The 19,657-nt window shown below is 35.2% G+C and overlaps 1 protein-coding gene across 1 annotated transcript in view; it reads left to right on the top strand.

Moving 5' to 3' along the window:
- HCN1 (hyperpolarization activated cyclic nucleotide gated potassium channel 1) overlaps nt 1-19,657 on the top strand; it is a 393,972-nt gene that overhangs the window by 44,439 nt on the left and 329,876 nt on the right. The window contains exon 2 of the mRNA XM_086678519.1: nt 4,456-4,879. Coding sequence (XP_086534645.1) covers nt 4,456-4,879 — 424 coding nt within the window. The remainder of the gene's footprint in view (nt 1-4,455; nt 4,880-19,657) is intronic.

Here is a 19,657-nt window from a genome sequence, read left to right as displayed (position 1 = left end):
AAGTCCAACTAAGGGCTTTTATAAATGTTGTCTGTATAAAGCAGGGTGAATGGAAGCAATATACCAAATACAATACACCAAACCAAGAATCAAATCCAAAACTTCTTTGTTTTCAGGCTTTCTAGCCTCATAATATATTACTAATCTCTGTTTCCTTTTTAATTTGCCTTAATGTCTTCTATGTTATAAAAATCCTCAATTAGTAAAACTCCAGATTTATAGAAATAATAAGTCAAGAAATTATTTGCTACATTAATTACTTTTTGTCTTATAAAAAGGATTACTTTATATATCCCTACTGAAATGTATGTTTCCAGTCAAAATTCAATTAATTTATCTTCTTAGCATTTGTTATTCTATATACTGTCTACATTCACTGCAGAGGTTAAACAGAAGATAAAATACAGTTTTGAATTTCAGAGGACTTGTATCCATGAGCACTGTATAGAATTGTTGAATCACTATATGGTACATCCGAAACAAATTGTATGTTAACTATCCTGGAATTAAATTGAAAACTTAATAAAATTAGAAAAAAAAAAGAACTTGAACCCAGTAGTGATGGAGGAAATAAAAACAAATAATTAGTAACAAAAGCAAAACTAAAATAAGCATACTGAAAATATATGTTGCTCTGGGGGTTAAAAAAAAACAACTAAGAAATTCAGTGTCAGAACAAGGCATGAAGGGTATGTAGAGTGCTAATGGGAAAAGGAATTAATAGAATGGAAGAAACTATCTATTGTACATGTACCTAGGTGAGCATGATGCCAAGGGAAGTGCATGTACTCTCTTGCTTAAGACATGAGGTTCTTGCCATAAAGTGTGAAAGAAAAGGCTGGGAGGGAAGGAAGATGCCTTGAAAACCATGCTGAGTTATTTTTACTTAAGAGAGTCGTTGATTTTTTTTAAATGTTTATTTATTTTTGAGAGAGAGACAGAGCATGAGCAGGGAAGGGGCAGAGAGCAAGGGAGACACAGAATCCGAAGCAGGCTCCAGGCTCTGAGCTGTCAGCACAGAGCCTGACGCAGGACTCGAACCCACGAACTGTGAGATCATGACCTGCGCTGAAGTTGGACACTTAACCAACTGAGCCACCCAGGCGCCCCAAGAGAGTCATTGATGGTTTTTGACCTGGCAAGTTATGTGTTAGATAAGTCGCTCTGGGACTGATGGGTAGAATTGACCAGATTCCGTAGACAGGAGGCTTGAGTTATTCTAAGCAAGCACTAGTTCTGCCCAAAGTAGATGACAATGGGAACAGAAAGAGGAATTGATAGGAAAGATTATTCCATACTAAGATGTATAGGACTCAGAAATTGAAAATTAAGGAAAAGACTGAGCCTGAGTATTCAAGAGATATTTCAGAGCAAAAAGTCAAGAAAAGAAACTTGTGGGCAGGTAGACAAGAGAGTCTCATGAGGTCACTTTTCAGAAGCATATTCTTTGCTTAAAAAAACAGAAGTTATATCATACTTTTAGAGTGGGTGACAACTGTATTTTCCTTGGCTAGATAAGGAATGAATCCATGTTAACTCAAGAAAGTGTTATATTATGCAAAGTCTATAACAAGATCTGTGTTTATGTCTGTAAAATAGAGTCAGTGATACTTTAAAAGGAAATTATAAGGTTTAATAGAGCTTTATATTGATAATGAGATTCCTGATGGCTTCAGACCATATTAAGTACCACTAATAAAAAGCTATGGTGTGATAAAAATTATTGCTATAACAATACTAGATGGCACTTTATCCTCTTCATTTCTTCTATTGAGTAAGAGGGATAGAATGTGTTGTTTTTCTTTAAAAATATCTTCTGTCTTAATGAGAGCAATGCAAGAATGTCTGTAAAAGTGAGTGTCTTTCAGTGGGCTTCTGGGTGCTCCCCACAAAACTGGATTTCTTTTGGTAAGGAAAGGTAAATGAATACAAAGTAGGCCACCGGCATTGTGTACCACAGTTTGTTATATGCTAGGATATATGATGTGCATGTATTATTTCATTTGATCTGTATAGAAAACCCTGTTTCTATAATAATCTTCATTTTACAGATGAGAAGATTTAAGATGAGAGCATTTAAGTAACTTGTCTCCAAATTAAACAGCTGGTGAGAATTTCTAGTTGAAGATAGTTGCAGTGGGAATTGTAAAGGGCAAATGGATGAATACAACTTATACATAGATATAAGAACCAAACAGCCTTGGTGACTGATCAAGTGTGAGATTGAACAGATTTAAGGCCAGGAGTCTTCTAGGATTCCTCCGGGGTTTCTGGCTTGCAAATAAGGTATAGAGTTGTTCCATCCCCTGGCATAGGGGACATGTGAGAAATACATATGCAAGGAGAAGATGAGTTTGAGCATGTGCCTGCTGTAAGACATGAGTGTGAGATATGCACGGGGATAGACTTAATAGGCTGCTGATTATGAGGATTAGGAGGCTTACAAGACAGGAATGGACTGGAGGTGGAGCTTTGGAGTCATCAGTTATGAATTAATCATAAAGACATGGATGAGTGTGTGATATTGCTCAAAGAGCATGTGTAGAAGAGAAGATAAAAGAGCTACGCGTGACACCCAGCAGCCTTCAAGGGGAGGTTAGAGAGACAAGCTCACAGATGGGACTGATAAGAGTGTCCAGAAAAGTGAAAATCCTCAGGGTACACACGGTTTCATTTTAGAGTTCAATGTTCAATGATGTCACTTCTTTGGGAAATAGCTATTACAATATTGCATCTCCTCTACATCTCTCCGTTGTCCTTGGTGTATTCAGTGGCACATTTTGCATTTCCATTAAAAGAGTAGGAAAAAAAAAGAGAAAATATGTTATTGAAATTGACAGTGCATGATGTGTGATTGGCGTGGGTATATGTATACTTGTCTATAAATGCGAGGATAAGTTTTGACCCAAGACTGATGAAATCTTCAAACCGACAAGCATTTACTTTTACATAATCCTGGGGGTAGGGACAAGGGGAGAGAAGACCTATTACAGTTCTTTCTTGTACTACTTTTATCCCAAGAGTCGGGATGATAGTAACTATGAAAGGTATATGCAGTTGTATATCTTGCCAAAATGTAACCCAAGTAGTCTAAGAAGGAGAAGTAATGTAAAATAAAGGTATCTTGGTTAACAGAAATTTCTGTCATAGAAATTTACATCATTTACACAACAAAACTGCCAGAAGAGGATACCTATGACCAGGATGACGTAACTCATATTTCTGGAGACTATTTCATGATGATAGGGTTGTGCTAGTTGATCTGCTTCTTCATGTTTATATGTATAGACTTGTAACAAATATGCAGTCTGTTCACTACAGGGTCAATAGACTTTAAATAACCCTCGTGAAAATAACATTACAATCATCTTCAATGAATTCAATTACACTGTGTTAACCTGGAATAAAGTTCCTGGTTTCCTTCCAATTTTAATATAAGGTGAGATGAGAATGTTTCAAAAGGCAGCTAGTAATCTTAAACATGTTGAAAATTAAATCAGAAATTTTAAGGCAGAAATATTTAGAAAAATAGAGGGAATATATTTAAAGTATTTGTTCAATGAAACAGTGGTAAAAGTGCAAGTTTTAAGTAGATTCTAGTTTAAAATCTAGAGTAGTCTCGGGGCACCTGGGTAGTTGAGTCGGTTAAATGTCTGACTTCAGCTCAGGTCATGATCTCATGGTCTGTGAGTTTGAACCCTGTGTCGGGCTCTTTGCTGACAGCTCAGAGCCTGGAGCCTGTTTCAGATTCTGTGTCTCCTCTCTCTTTGCCCCTCCTCCCACGCATGCTCTGTCTCTCTTACTCTCAAACATAAATAAAACATAAAATTTTTTTTAAAACCTAGAGTAGTCTGTTCAATTATTTTTAACCTCAGAACAAAATTGGTTTTTCTCATTTCAAACTAAAAAAGAAGGAAGCATAAATATTTGGAGTACTATGAAGCCATGGGCTAGCCTAAAGTTTATGGTTGACCTAATCTGTACTCCTAAGATATAATTTATATTACCAGTATTGTTAGTATCTTAGTGTTTGATTGATTGGTAATTTGACATGTAAAGTACTTCAAAGCATCTCTAAAGAGTCTTCCCCAAAATGATTTTTTTAAGGTAGATCTTCTTGTTTTATGCTTCTCCTTTATTTCCATGCATATTACTTGTTAAATATAGGGGAGGTTGTCTTTGTTCTTTTATCAGGTAAATGGAGGATTGAGTGTTCTTGAATTTATTTCTGTAATATTTTATATCAAATAATTTTTAGAATTCTATAAACAATGCATTGCTTTAGGAATATATTAATTAGATTTTAATTTGTAACCATTGAAGGAGTTACCATATTTACAGAACAAACACTTCATTCTTATACTCATTTATTTAACCATAAGTCATTAAATTTCTTTATGATGGGGCAAAGAATGGTTATTGTCTATTAAAATCTGATTTTTTTATTTGTTGTAGGTTTTATTGGGATTTAATAATGCTTATAATGATGGTTGGAAATCTGGTCATCATACCAGTTGGAATCACATTCTTTACAGAACAAACAACAACACCATGGATTATTTTCAATGTGGCATCAGATACAGTTTTCCTTTTGGACCTGATAATGAATTTTAGGACTGGCACTGTCAATGAAGACAGTTCTGAAATCATCCTGGACCCTAAAGTGATCAAGATGAATTATTTAAAAAGCTGGTTTGTGGTTGACTTCATCTCATCAATCCCAGTGGATTATATCTTTCTCATTGTAGAAAAAGGAATGGATTCAGAAGTTTACAAGACAGCCAGGGCACTTCGCATTGTGAGGTTTACAAAAATTCTCAGTCTCTTGCGTTTGTTGCGACTTTCAAGGTTAATTAGATACATACATCAGTGGGAAGAGGTAAGACATATCTTTTACTTTTTTCAAGCCACTATATCATGAGATTGTTAACTATCACTTTTAAGATGAACACCTGTACAATGTGTAATAAGTTTTATGAGATTCAAGAAGAAAAATTCTACTTATTCTTTTTGGTGCATAAGTGATGTATTTGTGTCTTCAAAAGATACGGTCAAATACTGGATTTGAATCAACTGAAAAGAAATAGTGATTATAAAACATTTGTTTTATGCCAATTAAGTCTCTTTAAAAACAAATCCCCTCTAATCAACAAATGTTTATCCTAACCAATGCAGTCCCTTCTCTACCATGGGAAGTGTCTTTTTATTTAGTATGAATACATCAAGTACCATCTTTGAACAAAGATGTGTAGGGTCTGATTGCTAATGTAGTTTGCATCATTAGTTCTGTGAGATAATCTGGTTTATATTTCATCTAACACTGAAATTTCAGAGAATTTGTGTTTGAAGAAAAAACTTTGAAAAAGTATTTCCAAGTTGTATATAGAGAGACTAATTTCAGCATAATAATTTGCTCAGTGTTATGCTTTGCCTGTAATTAATTATTATAGTTTTGCCCTATTAATTCGTTTCAAAATACTGAAAAACAGGATACCCTGGGGAGAAATTATTACATAGAAAACACAAATAGTACAGTGCATAAATGCAGTGAATCTGGCCAATGTTTTGCTGAAGAGGGCATCTGTTGTTCTTAGGCAGTGGGTGGGTCCTGAAAGGGCTCAGCCAACTGGAGTTTCCAAGGATCTGAGTTAAATGTGCCATCACTGAGCAAAGGAGTTTATGTCCCTAGTTCCAGAGTATGCATAATAACCTTTTTGACTTTATTATCCTTCTAATTCTGCTTTTTTACATTAATTATAACCTGAATTTTACTGTTTGCATAAAAATGAGGGTCAAAAAGGCCCGGAGTCTCTAAACCAGAACTAATGACAACAGTATACTGGCCATAGATTACTTATTGCTTTACTCACTACCAAAATGCTTTTTAACATGTTTGGGAAGAATTATGTTTTGGAATTTAGGTTTAAACCAGTCATAGAATAGAAATTCTGTGAACATTCACTCTGCTTTCTGTGAGACGGTAGATGTGTTTTGTGTGTGCCTGTCAATGACATTTTGGTTCACAGGATTTCAGAAAATGACATGCAATAATAAAACACTGTGTAAGACACTGCTGAAAGGCATAAAAATGGGTCATTCTTAAAATATGGATATGGATTATATTCAAAATCAAAAGAAGCACGTTTGAGAAATTGGATTCATCTTGTAATGTGTCTCTATATAGCACATTCCATCTAAAATGTAATAAATGTTTGGTTCTTAAAATCTGTTATACCAGTTGAGATTAATATCAAATGAAGATGATTATTGATAATAATAGTTAATATTTATTGAGGGCTTATTATATGTCAAATGATATATTGTATTCTTTACATGGATTAGTTCCCTTTCCTAATTTTGGTAGCTTGCCCAGAAAACCGGAGTTGGTAAAAGCTGGAGCTGGGATTCTAACCTTCTAATCTGACCCCAGGGCAAATGCTTTTAACATTTTATAACATTATATAACAAAACTGTATAGTTTCTCACTATTACATGCATTCTTTCAATGATAAATACCTTAATATTCCACTGTTTTATAGATTGAATAAGAAATTGTAGGAAACTTTTCTTAACAAAGATTGTGCCTGTGCAACATTAGAGTTGAACATTTACCTCTTAAAACATGGTCACAAGCGTGTTTTGGTTTTTTTTAATGAATATCCTGTAAGAAGAAAAGTCACTGATATAAATAGCCAGGCAATTAAAAATACGTGGGCAATGTGACTATTTGCAGTGTCTTGTAGTTTTAACTCAATTACCCTAGGGAGTGGTAGCAGGATAAACAGATGGTGTCCTATCAGATAAAATGGCAGGCCACGCAGTCATAGAAGAGGACACTCCTTACACTGTTGCCCTCTGGTTCCTGGCAGTGGTGACAGGCACCTAGATCTGTGTAACATGATGGTGTTTTAAAGATGCCATGATATAATTCAGGGTCATCGGCTTTCTGCCATCATTACTATAAAATGCAATTTAATATGCACTTACAGAAATTTGGTAGCCAAACACATTGAGCCTAGAGTTGTGAGTTGGCAAGATCTTTCTTATAAATAAATGATCTTGATGATAAAATGAACCATAAGCTCATTTAAGTGAAGAATGTTTTCTTGATTATATGATGTATGTGGAGAATCACATGTATCAGTGATATTTAATGTCTGCTAGTAATACTGTTAAACAGGGAAGAAACAGGAATAATTAATCCAGAATTTGATACAAATTATTTCATCACCTACATGATTCAAACCAAAAGCAAAGAGAAACTTGAATGGTTCCAAAGTGGCGGATCTTTACCTGATTTTTATAAATGCCACTGGGATGTGTTTACATGTAGAACATACAACAAATAAATCCGAAGAATTTGCTCTGTGAGCATTTGGCATAAGACTGCAGAGGAAGATGTGAGTTCACCCACATGTCTTTGAGTTCTGAGTGTTTTAGTACCAAGCTGGCTAATGCTAAATTCAGCAAATTTGGGGAAGTAATGTGTGAAGTCTGGAAGCTGCCACTGTTCTAAATGAATCATTCCCAAGGAAAGTGGCTGCCTTCTATAGGAAACTGCTTCCATCTTCAATGATGCATTTTTTTTTCGGTCTGAATTAGTTCAACTGAAAAACAACAAGAAGTGCCAAAGCCAAATAAATTAGAGAAATATTGTGAATGAAATACAGAAACTTTAAAATTTAGCTCTTATGTTACTGTCATTACTAAAGTTGAATGTAGTGGCTAATGTAGAAGGAAAGAGGTGATTTGGCCAACTAATTTCTGAAATACTTGGTGTTAAGGAGTCAGGAGGGAAGTTGTTTTCACAAGGCAATTAGATCAATGGCTTTAGGATGTAAAAGTAGAGAGCTCTCTGATGCTATACTGAAACTTTACATATGCTAGGTGACATGAAAATCTGTAGCAATTTAGATAAATCAGGCCAGAACATTCCTTTTCCTGTGATCTCCAGAAAACCTAGGTGCATCTATCCCACTCTTATATTTTGGTTGAAAAAAAAATCATCCCCTTAATTCATCATGTTGTTGTTCATGTTATATTTCCAGTAAAGAGGGACTCAAGCCTGGGTGTTATTTTGTAACCCATCACAGAAGAAGCCCATTTTCTGTGACCTAAAAGAAACAAAGTGAGGAAATCCCCCTCCCCCGCCAAATAAAATGGCGCATTAGTAGCAATTTAGGACCATCCCAAACCCTGAAGAGATAAAAGGTAGATTAAGAGGTTAGGAACGGAAGATTATTCAGTTAGCAAAGGTGAAGTGTTCTAGGATCCTTAAATCCTTCATTTGCTGATGTCAGTCGCTTTATCAAAGAGGGATAACCCTTGATATTATTTGAGATTTAGGAAATAGTAATTGAAAAGAGACATATTCTCTGTAATGGTTATCTTTTTTGTAGGATCATATGTCACATAAAGTGTAAAATCTTCATGCACAATGTAAAAAAATTGTTGGAAATGCATGACGCTTGTGTAATAAGTATGGCTTTGGAATACAGATGTATAATATTTTATTCTGTATTCCTTATCTCCTGTCCCCTCAATCTTCCTTGTGTAGATTTGAGACATGCCATAATTAAATAAATCCATTTTAGGCTGGAAGAGGGCTTATGGTTCTGATCTTCATATATGTCTGTAGCAATTCCAGATGAATAATGTCTACGGAACATTGAGATGCTCTTCTTGCAATCAATATTAGATTTTTATGTTAGCCTAGAGGTAGGTTTATATACGAAGTGTGTTTAACAACAGAGCATTAATAAGGAAATTTATTCCACAGGGAGCTGATGCAGACTGTGGTTTCTGTCTTTGGTTAATTTTAGCATTCTAATTGGTTTAGATTAGAAACTAACTCTTGCTATAAATTGCCTATCTATAATTACACAATACATACTCTAACTACTTTCATTTTTTAAGAAAACACATCGAATTCTAAGATTTGCTGTAAGCAAACACCAGTATTTTCCTACACTTACCCCCCAACTAAAAGTAAGAGAGACTCTATTGCCTATCACATCAAATCTGTGTTTCTTTGCTGTGCCTTCAAGGCTCTCCAGCAAACTGTTCCCCCATCTCACCACTGTCACTTCACATTTGTACCCAACAACTCTCTCCTGTTTGTGTTTTAGTTTTACAGTGCTTGCAGAGAATGGTTCTTTCTGCTTCTGCAGTTTTGCACGTGCCACACCTCAGATGTGGAAAGCTTTTTTCTTTTTTTCTATCATTCCTTTAAAAACTAGGCTGAAACTCATCTCCAGAAAATATTCGACCTGGAGGGACTGGGCTGTAATGGTCAGTGCCTTTAATTTGGGTTGTTTTACTGGCCCTTCTTGCATTTGTTCATGCAGATAGCTTCGTTGCTAATGCTTATTTATATGCATTTTCCTTTTCTTTTGCTGGGTATAGGCGTCTATAGGGAACAGTCCTTGTCAACTTTGCCTTTGACTCTCCTTGTACACTGGTACAGAGTTCTGAAAGGTTATCAGAGCATGCCTGTCCCCTAAATACATGGCAGTCCTCCATGTTCTAAATCCATTAAATAATTGCAAGGGAATATTCATTTTTTACTCCCAAGCAATTACTGAGTAGCTCCTATGTGCAGATGCTGCATGAGAGAATTCAAAGCAGATCCCAGCTTTCCAGCTTTGTAGGAAAAACAGACATGTGAGCAAATAATCACAGATGGTGTGGTAAGTGGCAGAATAAAGGAGGGAGTGAACAACAGAGGGTTTTTTTTTTTTTTTTTTTTTTTTTTTTTTGCACAAGAAGAGAGGCTCACGGTTATCTGAACTGAGTTTCAAAGCTGGAGTCTGAATTCCCAAGCTGACTGAATGGGAAAGGGAAGGGCATTCCAGTGAGATCTGAGGGACAGGCAGCCTGGCTCAGACAGCAGTTCCATATCTCCAGAATCTAGGTTGTAAAGGGAGTGAGTTTGGAGCTATAGACATGAATTTGTGCTAATGATGGACCTAATAAGGTGTCACTGAGGCATTTAGGTAGAGGGGGTGCATTTTAGAGTGCTGCAGAATGAAGGGGATTAGAGACCAGTGAGGATGGACTTAATAATACCAGTTAGGAGGGGCACCTGGGTGGCTCAGTAGGTTGAGTGACCTACTTCGGCTCAGGTCAAGATCTCACGGTTTGTGAGTTCGAGCCTCACATCGGGCTCTGTGCCAACAGCCCAGAGCCTGGAGCCTGCTTCTGATTCTGTGTCTCCCTCTCTCTCTGCCCCTCCCCCACTCATGCTCTGTCTCTCCCTGTCTCAGAAATAAATAAACATTAAAATAATCATAATAATACCAGTTAGGAGACAAATGTATCACACATTTGCCTACATCTATACAGCAAGTGTGCTATTTAGTTTTCTACAGGGAGATTTAACTTTTACAAGTACTCTTGCCCTTGAAATGTTTGTAGCAATAGTAAAATATGAGATGATCTTATATGAAGTCTTTTTTAATGTTTTATAATTTCAGTGTCAATTATAATTGATATAATGAATATTATCATATATAATATATATATCGTATATAATATATAATGAATATTATCATATATAATATATATATTATATCACATATATATATAATGATATATAAATATATGTGCTATATTAGTATGTATAGCACATGTACTAATATTAATATTATTGATATAATTGTATTTGAGATTTGTATTTCGCATCACCAGAAACATGGTGATGTGAAATGAACCCTATACTGGAAATTAGTATATGTAGGACTTCACTCAGATTGTGTGCCTTTCATTTTCTATTTAATCTAGGGAGAAGCCCTTACAGTGAGTGATTCATGCCTATAAACTTGATGGAAAGTTGTGAAGTTCAAACGAAATGAAATGCATGTATGTATGTGTGTATATGCACACACATATTCATAAGATTCATGATGCGATCTTTCTCACATTAACACATTTGCTGACATTGACATTATTATCTGTGTGTGGTGAGTTGCTTAATACTTTCTGCAGGCAAATATTGATTCTGCTAAAGACCACTAGGTGTCCTCTACTGGTTGTGTTACCTCAGGGTTCTATATTCTAAAAAAACAAAATTGTCTTCTTTGGCAATTATTCACTTACACTCTCTTAAAATCACCTAATTCTTGGCTGTTTATGTCTAGGTAAAATAGATGACTATGGCTATTCATATATGCAAAAATAATTTCTCTTTCCCTATACTTTCTCCTCAGGTTAAACAAAGAGTTTATGTTCTTTCTCTAAGGAATTATTTTTATTCTGGGAGAATTGTTTTCAATTATTATACTGTGTATTTTCTAAGATGATATTTTAACAGATACCCTGGAGTTCTAAAGTACAATGTGAAAAGCTCTATTTGGGTATGAAATGTTGTGAGGCCAAGACAGTTAAGTAGAATTAACAAAGTATGCGTGGGTATATGTCTGTGTGTGAGAGGTGAGATACGTGATTTTATGAACGCTCTTTGTTAGTGCCCTACAGCACACCTGTATAATTCTGATGCTTTGGACATGGAATTCTCAGTTTCATGAAAAACAAGATCATATTTGAAATGTTCAGACCTTTATTTTAAGATTAAAATTCTAGACGTTATTAATGTCCTGTTATGGGCCCAGCCTGTGTTTCCATTTTGCACCTTTTTATACATTTCCATGGCTGTATGTTGATAATAGCCAGACACGTATCCAAAGCTTTAAAATCATGTACCTCCTATCTCAAAGTCTACACAAATGCGTGACGTCTCCATAAAGATATCTCTTGAGATCCTCAAGCTCAGTATGTCCATTTCCCTTTCAAGTGTTCTCCTTCTCTGTTTCTTTTTACTCAGTTAAAATCTCAGCGGTATCCTTGACTTCTCCTTTGCTTTCAATCTCTGTAGCTAACAATAACCAGATCCTATTGGTTCTACTTCTTGAAGGCAGTTTGAATTCTCATACTGTATCCCTGAATCTTCTCTATCTTCATCCTAGTTCAAGCCAACACCAGTCATCGCTCATTTGTTATATTTCTCATTTTATAATAGACTAATTACTAGATTTTAAAATTCACCCTTGCTTGTCTTCTCAAGACCTCAAAAGTGCTATTTTTAAAGAGCAAATATTACTATGTCATCTACCTACTGAAAATATTTCTATGATTTTTCATTACTATTAGGGAAAAATCCAAAATTCAAGGTCCTTTGAAATCTGAGTCTTTTTATTTGAGCCTGGGAAACTACTTGCTCCTTATTTTTTACTATGCTGGACTTCTTTGTATGCTGTTTTAAGACCTTACATATGTTGTTTATTTTTCCCAGAATTTTGTTCTTTGACCAACCCCAGTTTATCCATCACATTTTGTTCCTTTAATGTTGACTTTAATTTAAACTTCTTTGGGGTAGAATCACCTAATCTCTCAGGTAATGTGAATTCTATCTATAATATCCTGGCATAGCCCATGTGCTTTTGCTTTGTAACATTCATCACTTTTGTAATTTCTCTTCAATGATGCTTTTCCAACTATATATTAAATTCCAGAAGTGGGGGAAAGTCATAAATTTCTTGTATCTTTAGTTTCTAGCAGAGTGTCTGGAAAATAATAAGGCATAGGAACACTTGCTAAATGAGTTAGATTATGCCCTCAAGGAAATTTCAGATTAGTAGGAAAAGCAAACATGTAAATAAACAGGCAAGCAAAACACTAGAGTGTCTTGAATCCAATATTAGAGGCAATTATAGTATAGACAACAAAACAAGAGAGACAGATGCATTATGAGAGTGTGGTGGAAGGTCGAAGAGAAGCTCTAAATAAGGCTTCCTAGTCATGGCAACTTTGAAAACTAAGTTTGAAAGTATATGTCCTTCCAAGTGGATAAGCCTGGGAAATATTCCAAGGGCATTTAGAAATCATGAATAAAATCAATCAAGTTCTTCCTTTATAGATGGAGATGATAATAATTTTCTGCCCAATATCATAGAATTGTATAGAGTCTCCAATGAGGTGTTATTGTTGAGCATACTTTGAAACCAGAAAGTTTATAGAAATGTAAATTGTTGTTATCACAAAAGTTGCTACTAGTTTAAAATATGAAAAATCTCAACAGAGAGTTCGACTGTTGGCTCTTTAATGTGCTTACTGCCTGTCCATACATTGGAAGTATTATAGACACTATTATGGATTACTTCCGCCTGAAATATACCGAGTATAGAATTGAAGTAGCAAATAAATCAAACAATTTAGGCCAAAGTGCATTTAGCCTCACATTTATCTGACATAATTTTTCTAGAAAAAATGTTTCCATTTTCCCTTCCATTGTGCACACAGTTACAACATGTATTATGGCTACTGCTATTTTAGACTCATCCACCTGCTGTTAGAGTGAAAACTGGGAATGCCATTTGTTCATGAGTATCGGACACACAATTTATGATGTGATTCTGGTTTAAACATGAATTCTGGTTCAATTTACAGAGTGTTCATAATAAACATGTGTTACTTTAATTATCTAGGTAATTATCTCAGTTGAATAGGTCACTTTTGTTGGTCCTGTATACTGTGGTGCACCTGTCTACAAGCGAGGAAGGTGTGATGAGATATGACATAAATTGGAAGATGTTACAGTGCCACCCAAGAATATTTTATTGTTATAAATGATTAAATGAAATTAAACTCCCTTCTGAAGGCAATGTCAAATATACTTATCTAATCATAAAGAGAGAAATGTGTGCTTTTTTATTGTTAATTTATAACAAACCTATTTTTTACTTTAGGTACAATGTCAAAGAGGTTTTTTTTTATTAATTTGAAGTATTTTAGGAAACAAAATTATGTTTGCCTTATGTCAAAAGTAGTAGTTGATACCTGCTTCACTGAGCAAAGCATAGTAATTGAGGTACATTAGAAATTGTCACAGAAAGTCAGTTTTCTTAACTCACTTATAACTGTAATGAAGGCTCAAGAATAAATAAAATTAGAATCCTCAATCACACTGGATAATGGCTGAGAAAGATCTACTTTGACTACTCTTTCTGTCTTGCTGACGTATTCACTTTAGATTTTGTATTAGAGGAGTCGCGTCTTAGTGTGAAAACGAAATACATTTGGTTGGTTATATAATTCTGGTGGCTATTTTGAGTTAAGCCTGCCATTTAGGCCATTTTTTTAAAAGAGGGTCAAAGGGGTCAAAATCTTTTCTTATTACATCTTAAAGTGAAAGTAGACATTGAGTAAGGATTCCGGAAGTAGTCCCAATTCTATATAATTTAAAGCAGTTGCAAAGAAAAAGAATAGCTGTTTTGAGATCATCTTATTCGTCAGGAGTGGTGAAATCAAAAAGGATTTCCTGGTAAGATTGGTCATCAAGTGTGAATTTTGCAATAACGTGCTAATTATCTGAATGTGCTACTTTTTTGTCATTACTGTTGTGGACATATGAGTTCGGTGGACATACGAATTTGGTGAACATACAAAGTAAAGGAAGTTCAGCTTAATTAAAATGAAAGTCAGGAGTGTGTTGTACAATTCATGTTTAGATGCCATCCTCTCACTTAAAAAAAAATACGGCCAATGGCTTCTACTTGGCCTATATGGTTATTTTAATAATTGAAGAGAAAATTCATGGGAAAGGACTTTGTGCACTCTACTATGGAAAGTCTAAAGAGACTTATTAATTTAATTTGAGATATAATTTTTATCATATAAATTAACTTAAGATGTAATTAGCCAGTCAAATTATTTCAATGATTTTTTTCACAGAATTTCTGAAAGATAAAATTCTTACCTTCCTGAATGTTGTAGATCATAGCAGAGAGTAAAAGGTAGAGTTTGGACTGTGGCAGCGTGTGCTTTGAAATTTAGAATCCAAGGGCTATAACTGACTAATAATGTCTAACAAAACTACTTGGAGTATCAGTTAACTTTGTGGAGGTTACAGTGTTTGAGTATGGGAAGCAGTTCTCCATTATGTGAACATATACATCTCCGTGACACTGAGGAGAAGCATAATAAACGTCCAGAACAGATGCTTCTAGTTGACTGGGAGTGAATCATAAGTATGCAAGTGTACAAGTTTTAATAATATTGTACAATTAAAATGCTTCCCCTTTTTATTTAATCTGAAATTCAGAGAAATGCAGTCTTCGCTAGTCCTTAACCTTGTAGAGGATGACCTCCCCTCTTTCCTCTGGCATGTATTTGCTGTAGAAGCAAAATAATTTTAGAATGACAGATATTACCAAAAAAATGCTACTAATCTGTTAGGAAAGGGTTACTGAAGAACTTCTAGATTTATGATCATTTAGGCTCACATAAATTATTACCTTTAGAATAATATTAGAACATGTATGGATTCCAAAAGTAGTATATGTATTTCCTCTTCTGACTTTCAGGGCCAGGTTATGAGTAACAGATTTGAAAGTACTAAATGACTGATGAGTCATTTTTATGGCTTTTTCAGCTTGAAGAGTATCCTATAGACCTTCAAATATACTCAAACATTACCAAATAACATTGTAGCAGGCTACTGGTTGGCGGGTGGAGAGAGTAATTCTTGAATAGTAGAGAGCAATTCTCTATACAAAAAAGATAGATATATGAATATGTGTATCATAACTTGAGTGAGAGATGCCTTTGTGTGAGAGACGGGCTCTAGAGGCTGTAAGAAGTTTAGTTGGGCTGCAGAGGAGACAGGGAGACATCAGAAAGCAATTAAGAAAAAATATTTTACAGTTTTGCTGAAGTCTTTCCTTGTTGCCAAATTATCAGTATTTGCCTAATATCAAAGATGAATGTTTTAGTGTTTCTAAGTGCTACTGCTGGACTTTTACCAACTAAATCAACCATCCCCCTTCCCTTTAATAGAATTGTTATTTCAGATGTTCCAAAAATCTCCAAAGTCTTGAAATTAGAAAGTGGCTCTGTGGCTTCAGATTAAAAAAAAATTTCCAGTTAGCACATGTTCTAGCAAAATGCTACTGTTTTTGAAAGAATTCTGTTCAGTAGCGTATTTCTTAAATGTATGATTCTATATATCCAGTTAAACACTGTATATGTAATATATACTAACTCTTCTAAATAAAAATAAGAGACCAGGTGGTTAGATACTTACCTGACTTCTCATTTGCCAACTTCATGTCTTTATATGATTACCAAGTATAGTATTTCATATATATTAAATGACCATCCACCACATGCTAAGCACTGTACTGCGTACAGGAGTGTAAAGATAGATAATCCACAACCATGGCTAAAAGTGATTTTGTAATCGAGTGGAGGGGTTAGAAAAGGACATCAACGCTCATAACAGATGTGTGAATTCTTATCTATTGGAAATTGCTGAATGGAAGATTTTAATAATGATTCTAAGGCTATATCTCATTTCAGTCTGAATCACAAAGCTCGATCAATTCATAAAGTTGCTAATGGAGCAGGAGTAGGGAGTGGTGGTATCTGGACCAAGTATCCGCCATCCTTTGATTAGTCATTAGAAACAAAAAGGGCTATTAAATACCACGTGTTACTAAAATGTGAAATCTGCCGAGGTTTACAAACCAAAAAAAAAAAAAAAAGCACTTTTATTTAATATAATACTAAAACCGCATTGAGTTTGCAAAATGACTTCCATACTGGAATAGGAAATATTTCATTTCATTCAAATCATTGAAATTTGTGAAAGACTCCTAAATATTGAAAGTTTTTTTTTTAAGAAGAAAGACAATATATTTAAATTTCATACACAGTATTATAACATCTGTAATTAGTGAGAGAATTTAGCAGAAAAGAACCTAGATTCTCTCTCTTTCTCTCTCTTTTCTATAGTACAGATGCTCTTGCATGGGACTCCTAACTAGAAAATGTGTTATTCCAATTAGATGAATGATCCTTAAGAAATATCAAGAAGCTGAACTGTATTCGGGACCTGAATGCCCAACAGCAAATCAGCTGTTCTGTAAATATGGAAACACCCGCTCTATTCAGAATGCTTGAATTGTGTCCACATTCTGTGCATAAGTATCATGTTCATCTTTGTGCCTCCTAGTTCCTGCCCCTGCACTGAGTCACTTGTAGTATGGGTACCTGCAGATATTGCTGCAATTTTCTTTCCTGATGAACCCTTGTGTTGATAGAGTCTACCTACAAAAGAAATGTATTCTTTCCATCAAAGGCTGTTCTCAAATATCCCTTCAGTGGTAAGACTATTTATTGATGTTGTTTTTATTGTTGTGGTGGTGATGGTGGTTGTCAGTCTTGTTGAGAAGAAGCAGGCCAGTGAAATTACCCTGAGTCTTGGGCTGGATAATACTATCTGTTCTTCAGAGAAGTGAGGAGTCAGATGTTCTAGCTGTAATGATAGATGTCATGATAGAAAATCAACTCCTTTCTCAGCTTCCTGAGAAAGCGAAGTCCCTCCAATATCAATTCCTCTTATCACCTTTACTTCTATGGAAGCAGGAATTTTTCCCTGTCCTCCCTCTGTCACATTTCCCATTAGAAGGTTTGCTAACAATGAGTGTAAACGAAATCTCTATGAGTAATTTTTTTTTTTTACCACTGTGAAAAAAGAAACATAATTCTCTTATCAGGAGACACACACACACGGGAGAGAGAGCCTTAGCATAGGGTCAGGGCATCCTATTTGAGGACTTTGGGTACTATCTATTTCATTATCCCTTCAACTGAGGAATGGAATATTGGGGGTGAATAAGTCAGTGTGATACACTCCTTAGATGGAGAAATATTGATTTTATCTATTCATTAGTTGCTATATTATTTTATTTCTGCCTTTCAAAACAGATAAAAGTTGTATGAAAAAAAAGGTCATTAACGAGATGATTAAATTCAAAATAGAATACTTCCAAATTGGCAAAATAAGTTGCTTAACTTGCAAGACCAAAGATATCAAGTTAATTATTTTTCCTTTTTACCTAATATAGATATCCAGACGATATTTATTTTGTTCAATTATTTTATTTGACACGGAAAGTAAATGACTGCTTCAGGTTAAAAACTACAATTTAAATGTGATACAATTTTACACATTCTATAAACATTTTATTTTTTTAAGATTTAAAAAAAATGTTTATGTATTTATTTTCAGAAACAGAGACAGAGAGGGGCAGGGAGAGACAGAAAGAGAGAGAGAGAGAGAGAGAGAGAGAATCCCAAGCAGGCTCCATGCTGTCAGCACAGAGCCTGATGAGGCTCTGTCTCACAACCATGAGATCAAAACCTGAGCTGAAATCAGGAGTTGGACGATTAACCAGACTGAGCCACCCAGGCTCCCTTATAAACATTTTCTTCCAAATTACGCTATTAAATTTTTCCTAAAGGAAAAAAAAAAGTGTTCAGTATATTTTTCTAAAGAAAATAATCAAAATAATTTCCGCACAGTTCAGTCATGCAGACATGTAATTGTTACAAACTTGGGGCTGCCAAACGAAATCAAGGTGTCATTGAATTTGGGAGAGGGTTTCCTTAGAGTGTTCCCCTTGTGCTCTAACAGTTTTTAGAAATCTTGTTCGATATTTCCTAGCGTGTGGTTTGTGATGGTTTTGTGGAGACGCAATTTTGTTTTTGTTTTTTAGTATCGAAAGTGTTACCACTCAGTCCAGGGTATCTTGGTAGCTTTTTGCAGGGATGTCTGTATGTTGTTCCACTACATATCCATCACAGGTAGGCGAGCAGTCTTGCTCCTTGTTGCCTGGAACCTGGATGCAGACGGATGAGGCAGGTCCCATCTTGATCACTGCCAGTCATTTTCACAAGGAGATAAAAAGCTGTGTAGGGTCTTGATGGACAAGATCAGATCAGCAAGTGATCTGACCCCAAGGTGATACGTATTACTTTCCATAACTCTTTGGCTAGAAATTGTCGCCTCACCTCATCCAGTCACAAGAAAGTCAGGAAAAACAATCCACGATGGACCTGCGAGGCAGAGAGCTACAGCTATATGTTTAACAGCACTACTTTAGGCGTTGGAATAGCTGAGAGATGGAGGCAGAGTGTGTCTCAGACGGATTGCTAGATTGGCCTGTGGCTAACTTGCATTAAACTTGGATCTATTCACAGTAAAATCATGGACTTGCTTGATCGTCCCATTGTTTTTCTCTCATGGATATTTTTGGTTTTAGACAAACAACCATCTTACTAGTGATGAGGTCATGATGGAGGAAACATGCTATATGCTTCCTATGATACAGTGACTATATCATTTATTAAGTTATTCATTCTTTCTTGTTTTGTTGAATAAATATATTATGGACTCATAGTATATGCTATACATATAGATTACAAGAGTTCACACACAAAAAGAGCTTCCATTATTAATTAATGTAGAGTCGAATCATATAAGTAGAAAGGAGTTGAAATATAGTGTGCTGTGAGGGAGGAAATGACAGAGTTCTCTGTGAAGATGTATCACACTTTTGGGGACTAGAGAAAGCTTCCTGCAGGAAGTGATCTCTGAATTGAGACTTCTAAGATGCGTAGGACTTAACGAAAAAAAGTAAGAGAATGATGTCATAACCATGGGAGTATTTCTTAAGTGAAAAGACATTTAAGAGTGTTTTTAAGTAAAGCCTACATAGTCCACATAGCTTGAATAGAGAGAGAAGTTGGAAAGATAAACTGGTATTTTGGAAGTCAAATTTAAGAGTATAGTCTTTATCCTGAGGACAGTAAGAAACAT

This window comes from Puma concolor, chromosome A1 (assembly GCF_028749965.1).
Source record: "Puma concolor isolate L17-30 chromosome A1, mPumCon1.1.hap2, whole genome shotgun sequence".
Classification (NCBI taxonomy): Eukaryota; Metazoa; Chordata; class Mammalia; order Carnivora; family Felidae; genus Puma; species Puma concolor.
The sequence above is the reverse complement of the archived record's forward strand: the minus strand, read 5'-3'. Positions and strand labels throughout refer to the sequence as shown.